We start from the raw sequence: 23,190 nt of genomic DNA on the forward strand, positions 1-23,190 counted from the left end.
TGGTCAGTATGTCAGGGTTGTCCACTGTTGCCTTTGCTTTATGTCCTGGCTTTGGAGTCATTCCTTCACAAATTAAGGGACAAGGTGGTGAGACAGTCCTGTACGGCATTACTCTACCTGGCGGAAAATATGCCAGGGTGTCCGAGTATGTGGACATCACCGTATGTGTATCTCAATGCAAAGACATAAAAGCAGTGACTAAAGCACTCGCTGAATATGAAAATGCTACAGGGGCCTTGTCAACCATAGCAAGTCCGTTGGTCTGTGGTTGGGAGCCTGGTCGGGGGTTTTAATACTTCCAGGCGATTTCAGTTGGATCGACAGCCCGGTTCAGATTCTTGGAGTATGGTTCGGACTGGGTCTCCAGCTGGATAAGAATCGATTGGAGGTACAGGCTAAGGTCGAATCATCTGTGGGGACTTGGATTCAAAGGAAATTATCCTTGGTCGTTCCAGAGTGAGACTGACTGAAACTCTTAGTTTTCTCTCGTTTGCAAACAGGACTCATGTCATGAGTTTGGCCTTCTGACTGCCACCTAAACATGTAACCCATCTCTGGGTACAATTCAATTTGAAGCAGGTTATCCTGACATGTACTAATGTGATCTTTATCTAACTTACTAAATCACTACTTAATAGCATAGGGTCCTTAATGTATAAGATATCCATAAACTTCATCGCTTTATTATTATCGTAACTTTTTCATGTACATTTAGAAGTTTAGATTCGTCTGACCCCCAAGATCGCCATGATTGCCTACATTAAAGATGGCTTTTCATGTGGTAGGGATATCTCCAGAGAAGACCCCAATTTACCTTATATGTGCTTCCAGGTTGCACTTGCTTACACCACCACATTTATATTTTTATATTTGCCCTCTATCGCCCCCACAACAGCATAGACACTATCTTTAAGAGTATATCTGGGAAAATTGACCACATCCTGTCTGCTCATCCTTCGGCTAACATTCACATTTGTGGTGACTTCAATGTACATAATGTGGAATAACTGACCCTTCAAATAAGACAGATGATGAGGGGAAATTCTATCATGATTTACCCATTGCCTATGACCTCACTCAGATTGTTCACAAACCCACCCATGTGGCCGATACTACCAGTCAGTATGCAAGCCTTCTAGACCTTTTTCTCACAACTTCCCCTGAGCTATGTTCATGTTCCTTCTATCTCCTCTGGGATCCTTTATGGCTGACTTGGATAGCCTCTGTACATTAATATCTTATCTACCTTTGCATTCCATGTTTAAAAAGGATGTGTCCTCTATAGTATCAAACCTGACCAAATGGTTAATTGTAGGCATAGACCAATTCATACCATCCAAAAAATTCTACCAAAAACCTAACAGCCAGCTATGGTTCTCCCCTGCCATCGCGCACAGTAATCACTTTTTCCATAGCTACCAACATAATAGATGTACTGAGACTAAAGCTGTTTTCATGACTGCCAGCAACCACTGTAAAAGAGTAATAAAAAATGCAAGAGAGCTATATGCTCAGTCCATTAAATCCAAAGTAGCTGAGCAGTGGCTTGGTTCCCACCAGATTTGGCAAACAGGATCCTGAACAGAAGCATGCGTTCTATCCCAACCATCACCAATGGACCTGAGGTCATCTCGTCAGCATCAGACAAGGCCAAACTATTTGCCAAGAACTTTGTAGCTAATTTCACCCTATGCGATGAAGGCCATCTACTCCCCATATTTCCTCCTATAACAGACAACACGCTATCCAACATACAAATATCTGTGCATGAAGTCGCAGAGCTAATCAAGAACCTTGATTCTAGTAAAGCAACTGGCCCTAACGGCATTCCAATTATAGTGTTGAAAAAGCTACAATCAGAACTTGCCCCCATACTTACAAAACTGTTTAAGCGTTGCCTTAAGGAGAAGTGCTTTCCAACATCCTGGAAAACCTCATCAGTATGCCCTGTATTTAAGAATTCAGGTGAAAAGTCATCTCCCTCAGTACAGACCAATAAGTCTCCTGTGTGTCATGAGTAAGTTGTTGGAATCCATATTAAATAAATTTCACTCGTGTGTGTGTGTGTGTGTGTGTGTGGCTGGGATGATCTACAAAAATATCAATTAAAATGTTATGGGGTTAAATGGTAATAAATGAAAGGAACACAGAATTTTTAGGAAACGAACATGTATTCACATAAATTATAGGCAAAGTGAGTTGAGCAAATCCATTCCTCACTGGTAGGACGTTTGCACATGTCCTGCTTGGTCGCGTGCCAATCTCAGACTTCTAGGCACTGGAACTCGATACCGGAAGTGATGTCACTAGAGGAAATGACATCATGAGATAGTCCATTATCCCACGGAGGGGTGTCTCCAACACACCTTTCCCAAGCGTTTTGTTTGTAAAAGCTGTCAGTGCCTCTTCCTTTTAGGGTTTACCCTCAATGACTCAGCAAACTTTCTCTTAGGGAATGACCGCCATAGTTCAGGTGTTTGTTGAGGAGGTTCAAGATCAAAAGTTTTGAAGACAGTGTCTATCGGCTCATCTTCCAATGGTGGACTGTCACTAATTTCAACTGATCGACATTTTCTTAGTTGGTTCTGGTGGTGGTGTGAGTATATGTTGGTCCTTGGATGATATATACCATGTCACCGACTCTCTTAGTAATTGTACACACTCCCAGAATGATGTGTTGTTTTTATAACTTTTGAAAAATACTCTTTCACCTGACCTGAACGTTTACTGGGTACATAAGTGGTTACTAGTGGCCTTAACTGTTTGGGTAAGAGCTTGTCAAAATTGGATCTCACTTTTCGTGCAAACATCGTTTCTGCAGGTGAGAGTGCTGTTGGAGTGTTCAGGTTATGTATAATCCTATACACATATAGAAATTGTTGAAGTGCTTCATCTGTTGGGGTAACGAGCCTTCTTCAGTGCTCTTTTAAGAGTGTCCATGAAGCGTTCTGCTTGCCCATTCGACCATATATGGTATTGGAGAGTGGTGACATGATTAATTTGGAACGTATCACAAAAACTTTTGAACTCAGCAGACGTAAACTGGGTTCCATTATCACTTAAAATGCAATCGACTACACTGAAACGTGTGAACAGTTCATGTAAGAAATTTATAGTCGTTCCAGTTGTTGGTCTTCTGCACCTCAATTCCTCAGGCCACTTGGTGAAACTATTGACTACGAGTAAGTACTAATTGTTCTTGAGCAGACCTGCAAAATCAATGTGCACCCTAAGCCAAAGCTGGTCAGTCTTTGGCCAAGATTTAAACATAACCGGTGGTGATTTAGCCGCAAGAGCATAGCCTGTGCACAAGTCTATCTTGTCCTTGTCCATATTAGGCCAGTAGACATAGCTCCTCATCAAACTCTTCATACCATTTTTTCCAGGTTGTTCTGTGTGAAAATCCCATAGAATTCGTTTTTGCGGACATTTGGTAATCACCACTCTTTCGTCATATAGTAAAACCACATCGCAAAGCAAAAATACTTCTGGAACATTGCCCTTTGTGGCGATCTTATTTTTATGAAGTCATCCTTGTCTGCTTCCCTTTTAATCTCTGGTAGAGACACCGGAAGTTCTCTGATTGTGTTGCCCATCATCGTTTTTATTTCTGCATCCATCCGAAGAGCGGCAATGATGGAATCTTTAAACGGATCCCTTTTCAATGGTCTCAGCCTAGATAGGCTATCCACATGGCAAATTTGTTTTGAAGATAAGTACTCGAGGGTGAAATAATAATTCAGTTATAATGTACCCTATCTCAACAGTCTATTAGCCGTATATATCGGTAAGCCTTTTTTGGAACCAAACATTGTGAGTAACGGCTTCTGATCTGTCTGCAATGTAAATTTTCTGCTGTGTAAATACCTATGAAACTTTGTCACAACAAATATAATACTCAAGGCATCTTTTTCAATTTGAGAGTACTGTCTTTCGGCTTTTAGTAGCATTCTAGATGCATGTGCGATCAGTTTCCTGGTACCGTCAGGCATTATATGAAGTATGCAAGCTCCCACACCAAATGAGCTTGCATCACACCTTACTATTCTTCTCAACCTTGGATCATAGTGTATCAAAAAAGATCTGAAGTTAACCTCTCTTTGATCTTCTCAAACACCGTCTGGCATTCTGGCCTCCAGTGCCAGGCTGTCTCTTTCTCCAGCAATTCATTTAGTTGAGCGCGCAAATCATGCATATCTTAATGAATTTTGATTTCCTGCCTGCTTGAAAACTGGTTCTGTACTACCAGTTTTCACGAATTTTGGTGACAGAACTGACCCAGTAAATTACCGCCCCATTAGCCTACTTCCACTTTTTGCGAAAATATTTGATGAGTCTATTATTAACCAAGCTCTAGTCCATCACCTTACAGACACTAAACTTCTGAGCGACCAACAATATGGATTTAGGCAAGCCCGTTCTACGGCAGACATCCTAATTATAATCTCTGAGCGTATATACCATTCACTGGACAAAGTAGGGGAGGGTATCTGTATAAAAGCCAAGTATGTCCAAGGATGGAGTACTGTTGCAACATCTGGACTGGAGCTACTAAAAACAGTCTATCCTGCCTTGACAGAGTACAAAATAGACTTCATGGTTTGGTGGGGGATTCCCTTTTCTCTTGCCTGCAACCTCTCTCCCACAGAAGAGACATTGCGAGCCTGTCTTTGTTTTATCATTATTTCCATGGCAAGTGCTCGTTCGAGCTCCAATCTCTGGTCCCCCCTCGCCAATCTTTCATGAAAAAACACCCATCTAGCTGAAACCACTGTCAGTAATTTTCCCTATTATTTATCTGTGCCTAAATCAAAACGTAGATTCCATGAACAAAGCTTCTTTCTTAGAAGTGCATGCCTGTGGAACTCTCTTCCGTTTGCCTGTTTCCCACCTGACTACAACTTGGAAGTCTTCAAGTCCAACATAAACAAATTCCTGATGAACCGCCCCCTTAAGTAAGACACTTTATCAAATCTCCAATACTAACGATTACTATGATACTATCCCATTGATTACTGTACACACAATAACCCTTATCTCCGAGTGGCTTCCGGGCCTTTATAAGTGGTGGCTTCCAGGCCTTGATAAGTGGTGACCTCAATGTAAAAAAAAAGATAAGGATAAAAGAGAAACAGAAAATTCAACAAAATAGTGACAAAAAATAAGCAATAAAAATAAGGAAGTAAAGCTCTAGTGAGTTAACAGACATCAACATTTTATTATTATTAAAATAATGGATTTCAACCAAAAGGAGGATTCACATTCATGGAAAATTTTAGTAAATCAAGCAGAATTTTTTTTTCTGCAGTAAAATACAGAATTTCACTGAAATGGAAACTTCATATTCTTTAATTTTTCCCCCCCTTCTTTAGGTACTTCTGCAGTTTACCAACCTCGCTATTTTTTTTAGGATTTTCAGGTTCAATTCATTTTACAGCAACTTTTGTTTATTACATTGTTAGGTGAAAGCATAGAATAGTAAACAAAGCACCCCTTCGCCATGTGAAGAATGCATTACTAAATAAAAACATTATTTCCACATGGTCCATAAATTGCAGAAGTATCATATATTCAATATGTGGAATTTTGGAAAATACAAGAATATACCATCTGAAAAAGTGTATAGATTAGAAATGGTGATTATTATTTTTCCTCAGGTTTAATTCATATGATAAAATCACCTCTATGTGCATTATAATAGTTACTCTCATGTTCTTGTATTAACCACCTTACCGAATTGTGGATCATCTTGACTTTCTATCTTTCATTACACTAGGTAGGTTCTTTATACTCAACATTATTTCTGTGAATTCAATACGTTTTAGCATCAACAAAAAAAATCGTCAATGATGATTTTATTGTAGACCGTTTTTATCATAGAACAGTCACCTTTCCATTTGATATCACTGAGGATTGATGCTGCATCTCTCTACAATCTTCCAATGGAGGTATTGACATAGTTTTTATGTTGGACAGTTTTAAGGCTATCTGCAAATAGTATTTGGTACCCAGACATTAGGTGGCCTGGGCTCTCAATCACTGACTGACAAAACCTGCATCAGCCATTTTTAAAAATTCATTTGAGAGTAAGCCTGGGCCTTGACCAGCTAAAATAAATCTTTGTATGTATCTAAAAGTGGAATTTTAGGTGATTATATTATATTACAAGAATTATGGCCTTTTCTTGTGTGCATCTACCTGCCTGTATCTCTTTGTCATAGAACACTCACCTTTCAAATTAATCTTATTGATGAATGTTCATGGTCCTAGATTTTTTACAATCTATCATGCTATGTATCTTTGCAAACCTTCCAATTAAGGTATTTATATTCTTTGTTATGGCAGACAGTATAAAGACCATCTCCCAATAGTATCCAGATATTAGCTCACTGGAGCTTACAATCACGAAATGACAAAACCTGCTTTGGCCATTTATTTATGTGCCACCTAATTTCTATTAATCCTTTTATGAGTAAGCCTTTTTTATTTTGTTCGTCTCTGATGAGTGTTTCCTTGTCATATAGAAGTCTCCTATTCTTCAGCCACTAAAATGAAGACTTACCACCTAAATATTTTTGGTTAATCTTATCCAGTAACATTCCTACACTCTTATGTTCTTTCCATATATCTTCTAATGGTGGTATGTACATACTTTGTTATGTTGAGCAGTGTAAGGGCCATCTCGAAATAGTATTTCACATCTAGTCATTAGGTGAATGGGGCTCTCAATAACTGAATGGCAAAAGCTGCACAAGTCATTTGTTTATAAGCCACCTATTTATTAAATCCACCTGTCTTTTCTTGTCATATAAAAGCTTGTCATTCGTGAGACATTATAGTGAAGCTTCTTTGTCTATATACTCTTGGTCAAGCTCTTTTATACTATATATGTGCTTTAAAATTAGAATCACCTAAAAATTCAGATTTATAAATTTAACAAGAACACTATTTCTCTTCCATATCCAGTTGATTGTCAGAAAGGCAGACAAGTCTCAACTTTTGAGTGCATCTTTTGTGTGAATTTTCATGTGCGTTTTCAAAGTTGATTTCTGTGCAAATGCAGTCTGACAAACTTTACAAGAATATGGTTTCTCTCCAGTGTGAGTTCTCATGTGTTTCTTTAATGCATCGTTCACATAAAATGCAAAACCACAAATCTCACAAGAATAAGGTCGCTCACCAGTGTGTATCCTCATGTGTTTGATTAGGCCACCAGTCTGCGTGAATGTCAACTGGCAAACTTGACAAGAATATGGTCGCTCACCAGAATGTGTTCTCATGTGCCTTGTAAGTTGCGATTTCTGTGCAAACGCCGATTGGCAAACTTTACAAGAATATGGTTTCTCTCCTGTGTGTGTTCGAATGTGACTTTTAAGTGTGGAACTCTGTGCAAATACTGATCCACAAAGTTTGCAACAAAATGGCTTCTCACCAGTGTGAGTCCGCATGTGGCCTTTCAGTGCATAATTCTCAGAAAATGCCGATTTACAAAGTGGACAAGAATATGGCTTTTCACCTGTATGTCTGCGCATGTGTGTTCGCAAACCAGAATTCCCGAAGAATGACGCGCGGCAAATCTGACATGTGTATGGCTTCTCACCAGTGTGTACACGCCGGTGCCGGGCCAAACCTGAACTATCTGCAAATGCAGATCCACAAATCTCACAAGAATATGCTTTCTCTCCAGTGTGCACTCGCATGTGTTTGCGCAAGCTGTCATTGCGTAGAAACGCAGATCCACAAACCTCACAAGAAAATGGACGATCGCCCGTGTGCTTGCGCATGTGGTTTGCCAGAGCAGATTTCTGAGGAAATGGAGCTTGGCAAATGTCACAAGAATACGGATACTCTCCAGTGTGCATAAGGAGGTGATTCTTCAAAGTAGACTTTGCTGGGAATGAAACACCACAAAATTTGCAAGAATATGGTTTCTCACCTGTGTGAGTTCTCATATGACTTTTCAGGTGGCAATTCCGTGAGAATGCTGTTCCACAGACGTCACAGGAAAATGCTTTCTCCCCTGTATGCATTAGCATGTGATATTTTAATGTGGATTTATGATAAAATGTAGCTGTACAGATTTTACAAGAATATGGTCGATCTCGTTTTTCACTCGCGTGCCTCTGCATGTGGTTTTTTAACGTTGACTTCAATGAAAAGGCTGATCCACAAATTTGACAAGAATATGGTTTCTCACCTGTGTGTACACGCATGTGTGTTTGCAGATTAGTTTTCTTGAGAAAAGCATGTCCACAAATTTCACAAGAAAAAGGTTTCTCTCCCTTGTGGATGCGCTTGTGGTTTGATAGATTTGAGTTCAATGTGAATGCAGTTCCACAAATGTCACAGGAATATGGTCTTTCTTTTTTACTCATCTGCATGTTTTCTGTGATACGTTTAGAAACTTTACAAAAATATGTGCATATATATGTGTGTGTGTGTGTGTGTGTCTTTACATATATAACTAGAATAAGTAAGATCCAAAATTAATCAACATCAACTAAATATTAACTAGTGTGCATATTGTGTACATTGGAAGAGTTGGGAAGAAAGACATATTTATATAAATGTAATTGTTTTATAAAAGGATTTTCATGTGCTTTGAACCAGGAAGATTTATGATTTAATGATTGCTTTACTTCTGAAGTATTTCTCCAAATGTATATCGTTTATTATTAGAGCTTCCACAAAAATACTTATCAAGGTACGTAAATGCAATTCCACAAATCTGACAGGCATATGAATGATTTGTTTTTTATTCATTTGCATTTTTGTTTTTATTTATGATAATTTTGCTTCGAGAATATAATCTCTTGTTTTGTAAGATGATTTTCATATGCTTGTAAACATGAAGATGTTTGTATTATATTATGTGTTGAAGCATTTAGCAAATCTCATTTGGGCTTTTGTAAAACTATCTGACAAGTGACATAGATGAGTTAGCACATGTCTAAAAGAAGTGGATTTCTATAAACTTTCTCACAGGGTAAATTACGGTTGCATGTAAATATTTACTCATAGAAAAATAATGCTTTACCAGAAATTTTCTGCAGATCTTCTGAATAAGATTTTCTCCAAATGTACTACTTTTATTATTGGAGCTTCAATAAAAGTACTGATCAAAATACATAAATGAGTCAGCACATGTCCAAAACAGCTTTCTTCATTCTTAGCTGAGTTAGAAAACCAACTTTTTTGTAGTTCTTTGCATCTATAAATAAAAGAGACATAATATCAACACAAATATATATGAATTTCTTATGACATGAATGTTTACATATGTAAGTATTGAAGATACATAAACACATTAAACTTTATAACATTGTTTCATTTATCTTCAATGATAAAATTTTCCTGCTACCGTTCAAGACTCTATAAAATATAATTTGACATGAGCACTTTCATTTTTTATTGAGGATATTTGATACAAAATTCTTTAAAATATATCTTTGATATTATTTATAATACTTTTCTGACAAGAATATATATGAATTTATTGCAGCATGAATGTTAACTGAAACAGATTTTTATACAATTATTCATATCTGCATTTGATAATCATCTTTTTCTTCAATTGCTTACATCAGGAAATAAATAAGAACTGACATAAATACAAATACAATACCTTTATATTTAGTCTAAGTTTATCTTTTACTGATGTTATTACATTCTTAAATGTTTAATGATAGAGATGGTTATAAACATTGAACACTTTAATCTATAAACGGTTTCTTATATCAGGATTTTAACTTTGCATAACAAAGAATTTAAGTGTAGACTCTAAAATAATAAACAAAAGCTGTAGAGAGTTTGGTAGAGAATATCAATTATAGTTTTCTTTTGCTAGGTTTGTGACCGATAATACCAGTGTTGTTCTGATTTTCTGTAATATAGATAACCAAAATTAAGCAGTGATAAATCTGGCCAATACAAGATCATTTAGGGATGCAAGGCATTGTATATATTTCACCAGGATATAGAAATTTCCAGGTTAATATCTGTAGACACATTAATATCACTGGGAGAGAGGCACTCTCAGTCTTGAATTGACATGCATCTAGAAATAAAACTGATATAAAAACTGAGATCTACTGACTGTTCTGTCCATGGTAACTAATTGTACCGACAGAGATTAGCAGTTATCCTAAAAAGCGTACATGGTTTACAAAGCCATCAACATCATAAACAAATGATCTGTATATAGTTTTAGACAACTCAGTTGTTGTGTGAAGCTCATACATCGACAGAAATGGGAGAGTTCATATATATATATATATATATATATATATATATATATATATATATATATATATATACATATACAGGTTAGTTGCATTACAGTAACCTAAGGAAAGAGTTGAATCACAATCATTTTTGTTTATCTTTTAACTTGATGAATGCCCATATATATTTTTTTTACTGTCTTATACAAATTTTGCAACTTGTAATGAAAAATTATTTTCGTTGGTGTATTTGCCTAATCTCTAGACAATGTTTTTAATTGCATTTTCGCTCCAAACAAGGCACAGTGCCGCTTTCATGTAGGGAGCTACTATCTGGGACATAATTTTCAGGGATACTATGAAGGAAGTTGAACAGCAAGATGTTTGTTTACATTACAGAACTCCTGCATGTCAGTACAGTCCAGGAAACAGGAATCTGGAAAGGAATTCCAAAGTCTAGCAGTCCTAGAGAAGAAACTATTAGAGTAGAAGGCTTTCTTACATATAGGGATTTCTACTATGTAGAGTGAGACTTTGCTGTTTGTCAGGGGAATTTATGTTGAGGAGGGACAAAGACTTATTAATCATCAGAGCACCTACTATTAAAATACTTGCAAAACAGGCAGAGCCATGCAACATTTCATTGATGGGACAACGGTTGAAGCTTAGCTAATAGTGCAAGACTTATTAGATTGGTGATTCTCTTTGGAACCCTGTTTAAGAGGGAGAGACTAGGAGCAGATGTACCAGCCCAAATCTGACAATACTCCATACATGGACAAATGAAGGTCTTGTAGGATACTCTCAGATGTAATTTTTTAGTATGGTAGAGAGAACCCACCTTCTTTCCAATCGACCATATCTGGCCTCTTGCCACCAATGTCACACCACACAATCTAAACGTCAGCAACACAGAATACTTTTCAAGAGATGTTCACGACTCTTTTCTTTTTCTGTCTTGCAGGGAATTTTTCCCAGCTTTTATATCCTCCTATCAAGAAAAAAAGGAAAAGACAAGAAAAAAAATAGCTTCTCCCACCATGCCCTGTCTTCCCAAGATGCCCTTCGGGCATATAAATGAGCTTGCCAGCCTTTCCTTTTTCTTTCCCAAAGAGTGATGCAGACATGCCCGGTACGTTGTATATTACTTTTTTTGTTGTTTTTATTTCTAACCATAACCTAGCCTTTAACGGTACCTTTTTTTATCCCCTTTCGCATATACCCCACAGGAGGCTAATGGGACGATAATTTAATGGGTCAGTTCTTTCACTAGAATTCTTGTAAATTGGTACCACAGAAGCAGTTTTCCAGCTGTCAGAAAAGCAAGATTCTTAAGGTATTTGTTAAAAAGTTTAGGGAAAACTTGAGCAACCTCAACGGAACATTTTTTTTAATAGTACAGCTGGGATGAGATCAGGTCTATGTGCTTTTGAGATGTCTAGATTTTTATGATATCATGTACTTGAGAAATAGTGATTTTCAGATCATCTAGTGTGATTTCTGTCTGCAGAGGAAAATCTGGGAGTGGCTTGCTAGGTCCAAAGTAGAGTTTGCGGTAAACTCATGGGCAAGCAGATTAAGTTTTTGGTTGCCATGTAAACAACTTCATTATTTGCTGAATGTTCTGCAATTATTTATATCTAAATAATGAAGAGATGAGATTAATGCATTAAAACGACTTCATATTGTTTAATCATTATTGATAGAACATTAACATAAATCGGGCACTTTTCTTTAAGGAAGGATCTGTTTTTTGGGGTCTTTTTTAGACACTTATATGTAACTTTTTGTAGTAAAAAAAAAAAAAAAAAAATCGTGCAAACCTTTTACCACTGGCAACGCCCGCTTCAGAGAGTGAAAGAAGAAAGAAGAAGAAGAGAATGGCCACTGCGTCTATTTATAGACTAGAGATCATGGGAAGAGTATGCAAATAACTTTGGACGGTTTTGTCCTATAAAAAGCCTGTATTTGGGAGAGAGGGCGTCTTTTTTGTTTGGCAGAAGCAATTGCTGTCAGAAGTGCATTGGACTGCAGGATTGAAGAGTGAAGATTGAGTTGTGGGGTCATTGTATTTAACCACAAGCTATTCCGGCTAAGAACAGATCATGGAATCTGGGATGTTGAGATTGGGAAAAGATGTGATACCACCTTTTAGTGGAGAAGGTGATGTAGTCGGATGGATAAAGAAAGTAAAACTGGTGGCTAAGCTTCAACATGTGCCAGACCTTGCCAGTTTTATTCCACTTTTTTTGCAGGGAGATGCACTCGCTCTTTATCTTGAGATGAATAATGCAGAACAAGAAGATGCAGAACTGATAGAGATGAGACTCGTGACCGCCTTCACTGAGGGGCCTTTTGAGGCATACGAAAAACTGCAACGATTCAAGTGGACAGGAGAATCAGTGGATGTTTATGCTAATAAAATCAAAAGATTGGCTGGACTGGCGGGATATCTGGGAAGAGGGCTGGAACATACAGCCAAACTGGCATTCATAACTGGATTCCCAGACGATGTATCTGTGGCATTACAGCAGCTACCGAACATAGAGAGAATGGATGTCAGCAAACTGATACCGACTGCACGGCTTTTAGTCAGCAAAAGGGTCGTAGAAACTCAGACATTGGCCGCAAGTGCGCAAACTAATGAGACTAATAAGGGAAAGAAAGAATCAAGCCTTCAGTGCTTCAGATGTCAAGGACCGCACCTAAAAAAAGATTGCACAGAGATCCCTAGGGCCAGGGCAACATGCTACAATTGTGGAAAATTTGGCCACATTGCGAGATATTGTCCTCAGATTCAGGGAAACGGGCAAGGGGGAGCTTCTGCGCCGCAAGCTACCCTAGCAATGAAATGAAGGCGCGATACTGGCCTCTTCCTATAATAGAAGTAGAGGTGAATAATTCTGTAATGACTGCACTTGTCGATACTGGGTGCACCACTACTTTAATCAATTCCAAACTTTTGAAGGGATATGGAAGGAGCGGTACAGTGAAAGCAGTTGATGGGAGGAATATAGAATGTAAAGGAGCCAGACAAGCGGAGATTAGGGATGCTTAGAGAGTTTATGTCTGAATTGAAACTGCAAATAAAAGCAGTGTCTGTGCCTTCTGAAAGAAACAAGGCAGATGCGCTAACACGGATAAAAAAAACAGTGGTTAATTGAGAAAGAGGAGGCGCCGATATGCTGTCTTGGAATTGGAGAAATTAAAGAGTTGCATGACATGCATCACATGGGAGTGGAGAGAACATTATATTTGGTGAGGCAAGTGGATCCGAATGTAAAACGGGAAGAAATTCAGATGATAATAAAGAACTGTGTTCGGTGTCAATCGATCGATCCTGCCCCAAATATACATAATCCTGGGGAAATTGGAGTTTTAACGAACTGGACGAGACTAGCTATTGACATAGCACACTACCGAGGGGGAGCGTACTTATCAATAATTGATTGTGGGCCAAGTAGACTGGCGATATGGAAGGAACTGCGAGTGGAAGCCGCATCTGCAGTTGCAACTGAATTAGAAAAGGTGATGCTTGAACGAGGTCTAGTAAGGGAGGTGATAATGGACAACGGCACTGTTTTTTGCTCAGAAATCTTTGAGATGATGCTAAAAAAATGGAAGATTAAAAGTTATTACAGGGCAGCCTACAGACCTGGAGGAAATGGCATTGTGGAGCGACATTATCGGACTGTGAAAGCAATAGCTGAGAGAGGAAGAATATCGCCTGAAGAGGCCACATTTTGGTACAACATGTCCCCTAAGGTCGGGCAAAGAGATGACACAGTACCACATAGAGCAATCTTTAATTACGAATGGAGGCATCCTAGAGACATGTCACCGGAAATTAATGATCAAGGACCAGCCAGAATCCAAATAGGAGAAGAAGTTTGGGTGAAACCGCCTAATGCCCGATGCACAACGCAGTGGGGAAGAGGAGTGATAACAGGAGTGCAATCCCCAAACAACTTAAGTGTCAATGGAATGCCACGACATGTTTTAGATTTAAGGTGTGTGGTCCATTTAGGTGATGAGGATGGTGGTACTGAGCCAGGGAGTGATGAAGATGAACCGGTGCCGATGCAGAGACCGCAAAGAGAACGCAATGCGCCGATCTGGACACGTGATTATGAGATGTGAATGATCTTTAATGATCATGGGGGCGTGTAGTAAAAAAAAAAAAAAAAAAAAAATCGTGCAAACCTTTTACCACTGGCAACGCCCGCTTCAGAGAGTGAAAGAAGAAGAAGAGAATGGCCACTGCGTCTATTTATAGACTAGAGATCATGGGAAGAGTATGCAAATAACTTTGGACGGTTTTGTCCTATAAAAAGCCTGTATTTGGGAGAGAGGGTGTCTTTTTTGTTTGGCAGAAGCAATTGCTGTCAGAAGTGCATTGGACTGCAGGATTGAAGAGTGAAGATTGAGTTGTGGGGTCATTGTATTTAACCACACTTTTCAAGGAATTTTGTTTGATAGGGAGCTGACCACTCAGACTTAGCATTATTGTTAGGGCTAAAGAAGGTTTTAGAAGGAGGAGGAGGCTTGCCACTCGTACCTAGGGTTAGAGGTAGGATTAAGGGAGTTTTTTTTATTTTGAATGGGCGTTTAACACCCATATTTATGGTTAGTGGTTCATAATTATTGGCTTTTGAAAATGTTATGCCTTAAGTTTTGAACATCAAATTACTTTTAAATATGTAAACTTACAAAAATGAGATGTGTGAAACTTTACAAGAATTACGGCAAACAGACAAAAATTAATTTTATTTAAAACAAATGACGCCACTCTAACAGAAAATGTGACGTTTGAAAAAGTATCAAGTATTTTTTGCACACCTATTTAAATATAAAAAAAACTCTTTTTGCTAAAGCTGACAAATCGTTCACAAATTTTGGATGATTTTGATTTTTATTTTCAATTACATTTCTTGTCCAAGCGACATGTTATTTCCTTAAACTTTCCATTTTAAGACATCTTTTATTTCTTAACTACATTAGAAACTGATCACTCACTACAAATATTTAAATATTGATTTTGCATTTTGTTTATATAATTGGGTAGATAAGTGTCAACTTAATGTATTTTTTACAACAGTACTCAGTGTAGTATAAACACCCTCAACCTCCCTATGTTATAATGTTTTTTGGAACACTCCTAACCTTGAAAGCCGTTCTTAACATGGGGGGGTATTCCAAAAGCTTTTCTTAACATGCGGAGGTTGGGGATGTTTATATTACACTGGATACTTTCGTAAAAAAATTGTAAAAAAATGAAAATGAAAAAAATATTGGGGGTGGGGGTGGGAGTGGGGTACCACTTGCAAACGTGAACCAAATAAATCATTTTACATTTCTGATTGTTCAAAACAAATCACTGTTTAATTCACACTTAATAGCTAATGCAATGGATAAAAGTGCACGTAAGCTACATATTTACAAAGTTTATTTTCTTATCTTTTCAACCATATAAATATTTTTACCAGACTAGTTGGGATTGCTTTAATTATATATTTCAGATAACCGAATAGCTCTAATAAAGCTAATTATGTTCTGATAATAAAATAGCTCTAACTAAACATGTAAGAAGATTTTTTATATTCATATTTTCATTTTTTTTATTCGTTCTGAAATAAAGTTAACAAAAAACCGTCTGTTTACAGCCATGCTATTGCTGATAGTATTGTCGCTGCTGTGCTGCTGTTATGGCTGCTACAGATAGGTTTTAGATAGTTTTTTAACATAGAAAGATTTTTTCCGGGTATCATGATTTAAAATTGCTAGCTAGCAAGAGAAAACAACATACAATTATACTTTTAATTGATAAAAACAGTAAAAAGATTGATTTATTTAACAGTGGATGTCCGAAAAAAAACTTTTTTAAAACTTTCAATACTTATCATGTTGAAGTTTTTTTTTAACACAACAAAAAAAAACGAGTGGTTAGAAGTATTTCGGGCACCCTAAATTATTAAAAGTGATACCTATTCGAATTAGTTTCCAAATTTCATGACAAAATTCTTACAAATGCGGTACTAGCATTTAAAAATCGGGGGGGGGGGTCATTACAAAACCTTACTGAAAATGCTGTTTTTTGAGGTTAACATTTTTATCACTTTACTACTTAAAATATATAATGTATATTATTAATTATTAATTAATTTGAAAGTATATTCATTTCTGAACAAAATGGTGGTATTTGGAGGACTTAAAGTGCTTTGGTTTTTCAAATATGACGATTTTAGCAGAACCCCCTTGAAATCCGTGATTATCCAAAGCGTTTTCTCATCTGTGTGTATTGTTAGTTGTTATCAAACCCTATTGAGCAGGTCGCTTAATGAGCATTTCTTTTTTTTTTTGCAACCCTGACTATTGCCTGCCGTCTTTGAATATTGCTCTTCAACTTTTTTCTGACAAAATCTTTTTTAAATAAAACTAAAACAGCATTTTAAGTGTGAAAACAGTCAATGAAAATCACTGATTACACTAACAATGTATTCATTGAAAAAATAAGAAAAAAAACAATTATTTATCAACAATTAAATAGAATACAGTAGAATGCAAATCCTGTGTGTTTCTTTTCTTTTTTAACAATTTTGTTCATCCATATTTGTCTAAATAAGTCGTTAATAAAATAACATTTTTTTTAATTATATTTTCTTAGTTATTCTGGTTTTTTTAATTTTCAGGATTATAAAAAATTCTTACACTGATGTTTACACCACCATGCATACAAGAAAAATATTATAATATTACATTGGACATTTTTGTGGGAATTGTTATCATTAAAATCACATGAACTTTTTTTACAATTATATTATTTTTGAGGTGAACATGTTGAATAAACAATGTTAAATTCAATGATAATATTGATAGTTTGATAAATTAATTTTTCTTCAAATTATATTGATTTTATTAACACGGACTTTATGAACATTTTTTTTATAATGTTCCAGAAATATTAAAAAATTTTGTGGTAAATTTGCACTGCTTGTCCAACCATAGACTTTCCTTTATAATGTTGACTTTTAAGGATATATAGGGGTAATCCGGCCAGTTACAAACAAATACCGCCTTTAAATTTATCTCTGATAATTAGTTTGAAAGATACAACAAAATTCATTATCTTATGTTTTCCTGTAGTAGTTTTGCCTGGCAGCCATATTCTTTTAGCTTTAGCAGCTAAGAGAAACTGCAGGTTGTGCACATGTGCAAATGAAAAAAAAAAAAGGAAAACTTTCTGAATACAGAAAGAAACGAAAAAAAATGGGGTCAATTTGTCCTGGTTGTCCCACTGAAGTCTTACCTGCAAAGGGAGCTTATTACTAACGCCATTTTAACATGGGGAGGTTTGGGATGTTTATTCCAAAAGCCATTCTTAACATGGGGAGGTTGGGGTGTTTATTCCGAAAGCTGTTCTTAACATGGGGAGGTTGGGATGTTTATTCTGAAAGGCATTCTTATGTGGAGGTTGAAGATGTTTATTCCAAAAGCCATTCTTTGGGAGTGTTTATTCTGAAAGCTGTTCTTAACATGAGGAGGTTGGGGGTAATACCTGCAAAAAGCAATTCTTTCAGATAAGTCTTCTTTATTTAAGAATAAAAAAATTTAAGAGCAAGCTGGTTGAATTCTTCTATTTTGATGGAAACTTTCTTCAATTACAGGTATGCAGAAAAAGTAATACACTTGTCGCTTACTACAAAACTCAAACAGCATTTGCACATGCTCTATGAATAACTTCTTTCCATTAAGGAACATGGCAGATAATTCAAAATACTAGAAAATAACATTGCACACTGAATGCATTAACACTAAAAACAATCTACTTGTCAACGATAAATTTAAAGGCGATATTCGTTCATAGCGGGCCAGATTATCCCTATATATCCTTAAAAGTCAACATTCTAAAGGTAGGTCTTTGGTTGAACAAGCAGCGCACATTGACCAATTTTTGTTTAAATTGTTAACACCTACAGTGATTTATTTTATTAAAAAAAAAAAAACAAAGATAAAAACTTTAGCAAACGTGTTTTTGTTTACAAAATATAATACATTTTCACTAAAATTTCTTAAAAAAAATGGTTCATTATATTTTGTTAATCATTGTTAATCATTAAATACTGAAGATTTCATTAAAATTGGTTGATTTCTTGAATTTTGGTGAATTTTTAACTGTTTATGTATTTTAGGGATGGGCTATTCATTTTGCACGTACACAGGGAAGAACCAATGCCATGAGGGGGATAGGGATTCGAGAGGGTCGGTTCTACCCTAAGGCATCTTCAACTTTGCCATTTCACATCTGAGGGGTGATTAGTGTATATGTACTGGGAGGAGTGGTGTGTGGTGCTGCCCCTTGGATATATATTGAACATGCCTTGGGCTAGTTGAGAGGTTAGTAGGTTAGTTGATGTACACCACTGCATTCTATAGAGTTCTGAAGAGTGCTGACGTCATCTGTGTTGTGCAGTGTTCCCTGTCGGCCTTATAGCTTGTTACATTGCACCTATTTATGTGACTTGATAGGGTGCTAGCAGTGCCTTGGTGAGCATTTTATCTGTTACTAATTGGTTGCCGATGTACATGCACCACACTCAGTTTGCGTGTGATAATGAGGTATGTTGCAAACAGGGGCCTCTTCAGGATGTGGGTGTTGGTTCCTTTCTGAGTTTGTACAGCAACTCACCACAGAGTCGACATGTCATCTGTCATCATCTAAGTATTAACTGACTTCCAAGTTGGGGTTGAAAAATAGCGATCATTTCGCAATCTTTTATACTGGCCCCATCTCGGAGCAGCCCAACTTGAGTCGGAATTAAATTTTTCGATTTCAAACTATTATTTGTTATATATTTGTTTCTTGACCACCTTTTCAATTTATTTGTCTATACTAATAAATTCCCACATAATCGATGGCATGTTACCACACTAAGGGTTACACATTAGCCATTAATATAAAAATAATCACAAAGGAGAAACGTTTTTTGTATCACTTTCTTTGCAAACAAGAGGTCATTGAATGTAAGTATAACTTTTTCTTACAAAACCTAAAACAGGATTCGTCGGACTACTGTTCTCATCTTGAGTGTGATTGCTCGATGTAACCTCCGACCTTCTTTAGGTGTATATTGTAAAACTCTGGGATTTGGACGGAATTTAGAGTGAAACCCTTCATTAATTTCACAGGGGCAGAGTGCTCTTGTTCCGTCAGCCATGACTGGATAGAGGTCCTAAGTAATTCGTAATTGTATTTTTTGATCGCCCATACTGAGGATTGAACCTTCAACCTTCAGGAGAAAATCACTTTTTACAACTGATTTTTTCAAGTACTCTAACCACTGCACCATGGGTAGCAGTATCAGAATTTTTGTAGGAATTTTTGACACCCCTAACACGAAACTGCGAATACAATATAAAAATCTCGTAATTTCTCTGTTAAAAGTGGGTTATTTATTTTCTTTATGGATTATACTTCCAAAATAAACTATTACAGTTGTTTTAAAAGTAATAGAAATATTTTTTTTTTTTAAAAACAGTAATGAATTTTCCGAACTCAATATTTTTCAATTTTTAAACTTTAAAAATCTATCAAAATTTTTCTATTGATTCTATTTTTACGATATTTTCAGGGCCAATGTGAAATTTTATGTTCTTTCCAATAAACCGAATATAATATTTTAGACAAACGTTTTTTTTTAAATTCACGCCCCCCCCAAGTGTCACCCATTTTGAAATGTCTATTAAAAAGTAAATAATTAATTTATGTCGCACAAATTGAAGAGAAAGGGTCAATAAATAATATATTCAAATTTAAAACAAAAAAAAAATCGTTTTTTTAGAAATTTATCTGTAAAGTCCGAAGTTTAAAACCTTATTTTATAAGAACACATTGTTTTTTTTTTTGTCTTTTTTTTTTAAATGAAACCTTGGTCCTTGCTCCTTTAATTGAAAAAATAATTAGGGCTTGAATTACATTTTTCGAGGAGTTATAAGCTTGAAAAGACAGGGGGTCGAATAATTCACGCCTCTCATTTTGAAATGTCTATTAAAAAGTAAATAATTAATTTATTTTGAATAGTTTTATATATCACAAATTGAAGAGAAAAGGTCAGTAAATAATATATTCAAATTTAAAACAAAAAAAAAATCGCTTTTTTAGAAATTTACCTGTAAAGTCCGAAGTTTAAAACCTTTTTTTTTTTTTAAAAACACATTGTTTTTTTTTGTTTTTTTTTTTAAATAAAACCTTGGTCCTTGCTCCTTTAATTGAAAAAATAATTAGGGCTTGAATTACATTTTTCGAGGAGTTATAAGCTTAAAAAGACAGGGGGTCGAATAATTCACGCCTCTCATTTTGAAATGTCTATTAAAAAGTAAATAATTAATTTATTTTGAATAGTTTTATATATCACAAATTGAAGAGAAAGGGTCAGTAAATAATATATTCAAATTTAAAACAAAAAAAAAATCGCTTTTTTAGAAATTTACCTGTAAAGTCCGAAGTTTAAAACCTTTTTTTTTTAAAAAAAAAACACATTGTTTTTTTTTTGTTTTTTTTTTAATAAAACCTTGGTCCTTGCTCCTTTAATTGAAAAAATAATTAGGGCTTGAATTACATTTTTCGAGGAGTTATAAGCTTGGAAAGATGGGGTGGAATTATTCACTATTTTCACGAAATTTCTGACACTGCTACACCATGGGTCCTTACTGTAAAAAGTGATATTCTTCTGAAGGTTGAAGCTTCAATCCTCAGTGTGGGCGACCGAAAATACAATTATGAATTACTTAGGATCTCTATCCAGTCATAGCTGATGGAATAATAGCACACTACTCCAAGAATGTAAATAAATTCCGTCCAAATTTTGGAGTTCAACAGAAGAGACCGACAAGATACACCCGAAGAAGGTCGGAGGTTCATCGACTGAAACATTGCGAAAATTACACACAAGATGAGAACAGTAGTCCGCCAGTCCGGTGAATTCAAATACGAATAACCAATCCTCATCTCAAAAATTCAGAAACGTCATTAAAGGGGATGTTATAAAACTCTTTAGAAAATAGTAAAATAAAATAAATTAAAGCAATATTATACTTACGCTTATCCAATATTCGTCCGCATTGCTTGTTTTAAAGAAATAATATTAAAACTATAAGATTTGAAATTTGAGTGGTTCTGGTTCGATTAGTTGTTTTGTTGTAGTCTAAATTCAAGATGGCGTCGTATAAAACAGCTTCGCAGAAAAATAAAATTTTAGAAAACAAACAGAACGATAGTGTCGATCGATTTCAGATTCAACAGTCAAATTATTTTAATATTTTAATATTTTCACGAGGGTAAGAGAGTCAAGTAAATTATTTAAAGTAAATGGATAAGGCTATTTAAACGCCACTTCCGCTTTTTTCCCAAGTTTTAAAGTACACTATTTTTATGAAATGTACATAAATCTGGAACATTCACATATACAGTATTGCTAATTTAGCGGTTTTCCCGCTGGATCAGGAGATTTTTTTTTTTTTTTTTTTTTTTTTTTTTTATCTAGCGGCTAGCGGTTTTTTGTAGAAAATCTGGAGATATTTGACACCCACACACCCGCAATTTTAAATTAAAAAATATATAAAAGCGCTTGAGAATACCTTAAAACATAAACTGAACGCATTTAGGTAGGTAAAAAGTAGCGGGTTTGTATTACTGTACACATAGATTCGAAAAAGTTGTCAAAAAAACAAATGTAAGTTACTTTTCTCCCTAACTGGATAATTTTCTAGTGTTTTTATTTAATGTAACATGTTTATTCAGCTCCAAAATCATACAGTGTTTACCGATGTATTGGAAAATTTAAAATGGTGCCCGGATACAATAAGTTTGGGAAAGGAGTTATAAATAAATTTAAAAAAAAAAAAAAAAAAACTAGACAAAATACTGTTAGAAACTCGCTTAATATATGTTACCGTAACATAGGCTGACATATATTCGGTAGATTTTTTTAACAGTATTTAGCATATTTTTTTATTTATTTTTTACTCCTTTTCCCAAACTTACCGTGTGAAAGAGAGTTTTTCCAATACATCGGTAAACACTATGTTTTTCGAGCTGAATAAACATGTTACATTCGATAAAAACACTAAAAATATATCCAGTTAGGTAGAAAAGTAACTTATCTTGCCTTTGATAACATTTATTTGTTATATATTTGTTTTTTGACAACTTTTTCGAATCTATGTGTACTTTACAGGTGTATCAGAATTTTTGTAGGAATTTTTGACACCCCTAACACGAAACGGCGAATAAAATATAAAAAAAAGCTCGTAATTTCTCTTTTAAAAGTGGGTTGTTTATTTTCTTTATCGATTATACTTCCAAAATAAACTTAATACTATTTCTATTACTTTTTATTCAACTTTAATAAGTTGTATAAAAAGTAATAGAAATAGTATTTTTTTAAAAATAGTAATGAAATTAATTGAATTTTATGAGTTCAGTATTTTTCAATTTTTAAACTTTAAAAATCTATCAAAATTTTTCTATTGATTCTACTTTTACGATATTTTCAGGATCAATGTGAAATTTTATGCTCTTTCCAATAAACTGAATATAATATTTTAGACAAAGGTTTTGTTTTTGTTTTAATTCACGCCCCTATTTTGAAATGTCTATTAAAAAGTAAATACTTAATTTATGTGCCAAAGTTTTATATATCACAAATTGAAGATAAAAGATCAATAAATAATATATTCAAATTTAAAACAAAAAAAAAAGAACAGTTTTTTGGAAATTTTCCTGCAAAGTTCGAAGTTTAAAACCTTAAAAAAAACAAAAAAAAAAACACGTTTTTTGTACTTTTTTTTAATGTAATCTTGGTCCTTGCCCCTTTGATTGAAAAAAAAAAATTAGGGTTTGAATTACATTTTTCGAGTAATTATAAGCTTGGAAAGACAGGGGGTCGAATTAATTCACCCCCCCCCCCAT

General features: G+C 35.3%; 1 protein-coding gene and 1 long non-coding RNA gene across 2 annotated transcripts; both read right to left on the reverse strand.

Annotated features, from left to right (window-relative positions):
* Positions 1-1,874: 1,874 nt before the first annotated feature.
* LOC145241278 (uncharacterized) lies at positions 1,875-21,429 on the reverse strand. The gene is made up of 3 exons (XR_013862530.1): positions 21,320-21,429; positions 9,038-9,211; positions 1,875-2,090 (listed from the first exon to the last, which is right to left on the reverse strand). It is a non-coding gene; the product is annotated as an uncharacterized LOC145241278 (long non-coding RNA).
* LOC145241276 (uncharacterized) lies at positions 5,190-9,030 on the reverse strand. The gene has a single exon (XM_080104016.1). The coding sequence runs from the start codon at positions 8,379-8,381 to the stop codon at positions 6,993-6,995; it is 1,389 nt and encodes a 462-aa protein (XP_079960142.1). The 5' UTR covers positions 8,382-9,030; the 3' UTR covers positions 5,190-6,992.
* Positions 21,430-23,190: the final 1,761 nt, after the last annotated feature.

The sequence above is a fragment of the Euprymna scolopes genome, chromosome 20 (assembly GCF_053919585.1).
Source record: "Euprymna scolopes isolate OS-2025 chromosome 20, ASM5391958v1, whole genome shotgun sequence".
NCBI classification, from domain to species: Eukaryota; Metazoa; Mollusca; class Cephalopoda; order Sepiida; family Sepiolidae; genus Euprymna; species Euprymna scolopes.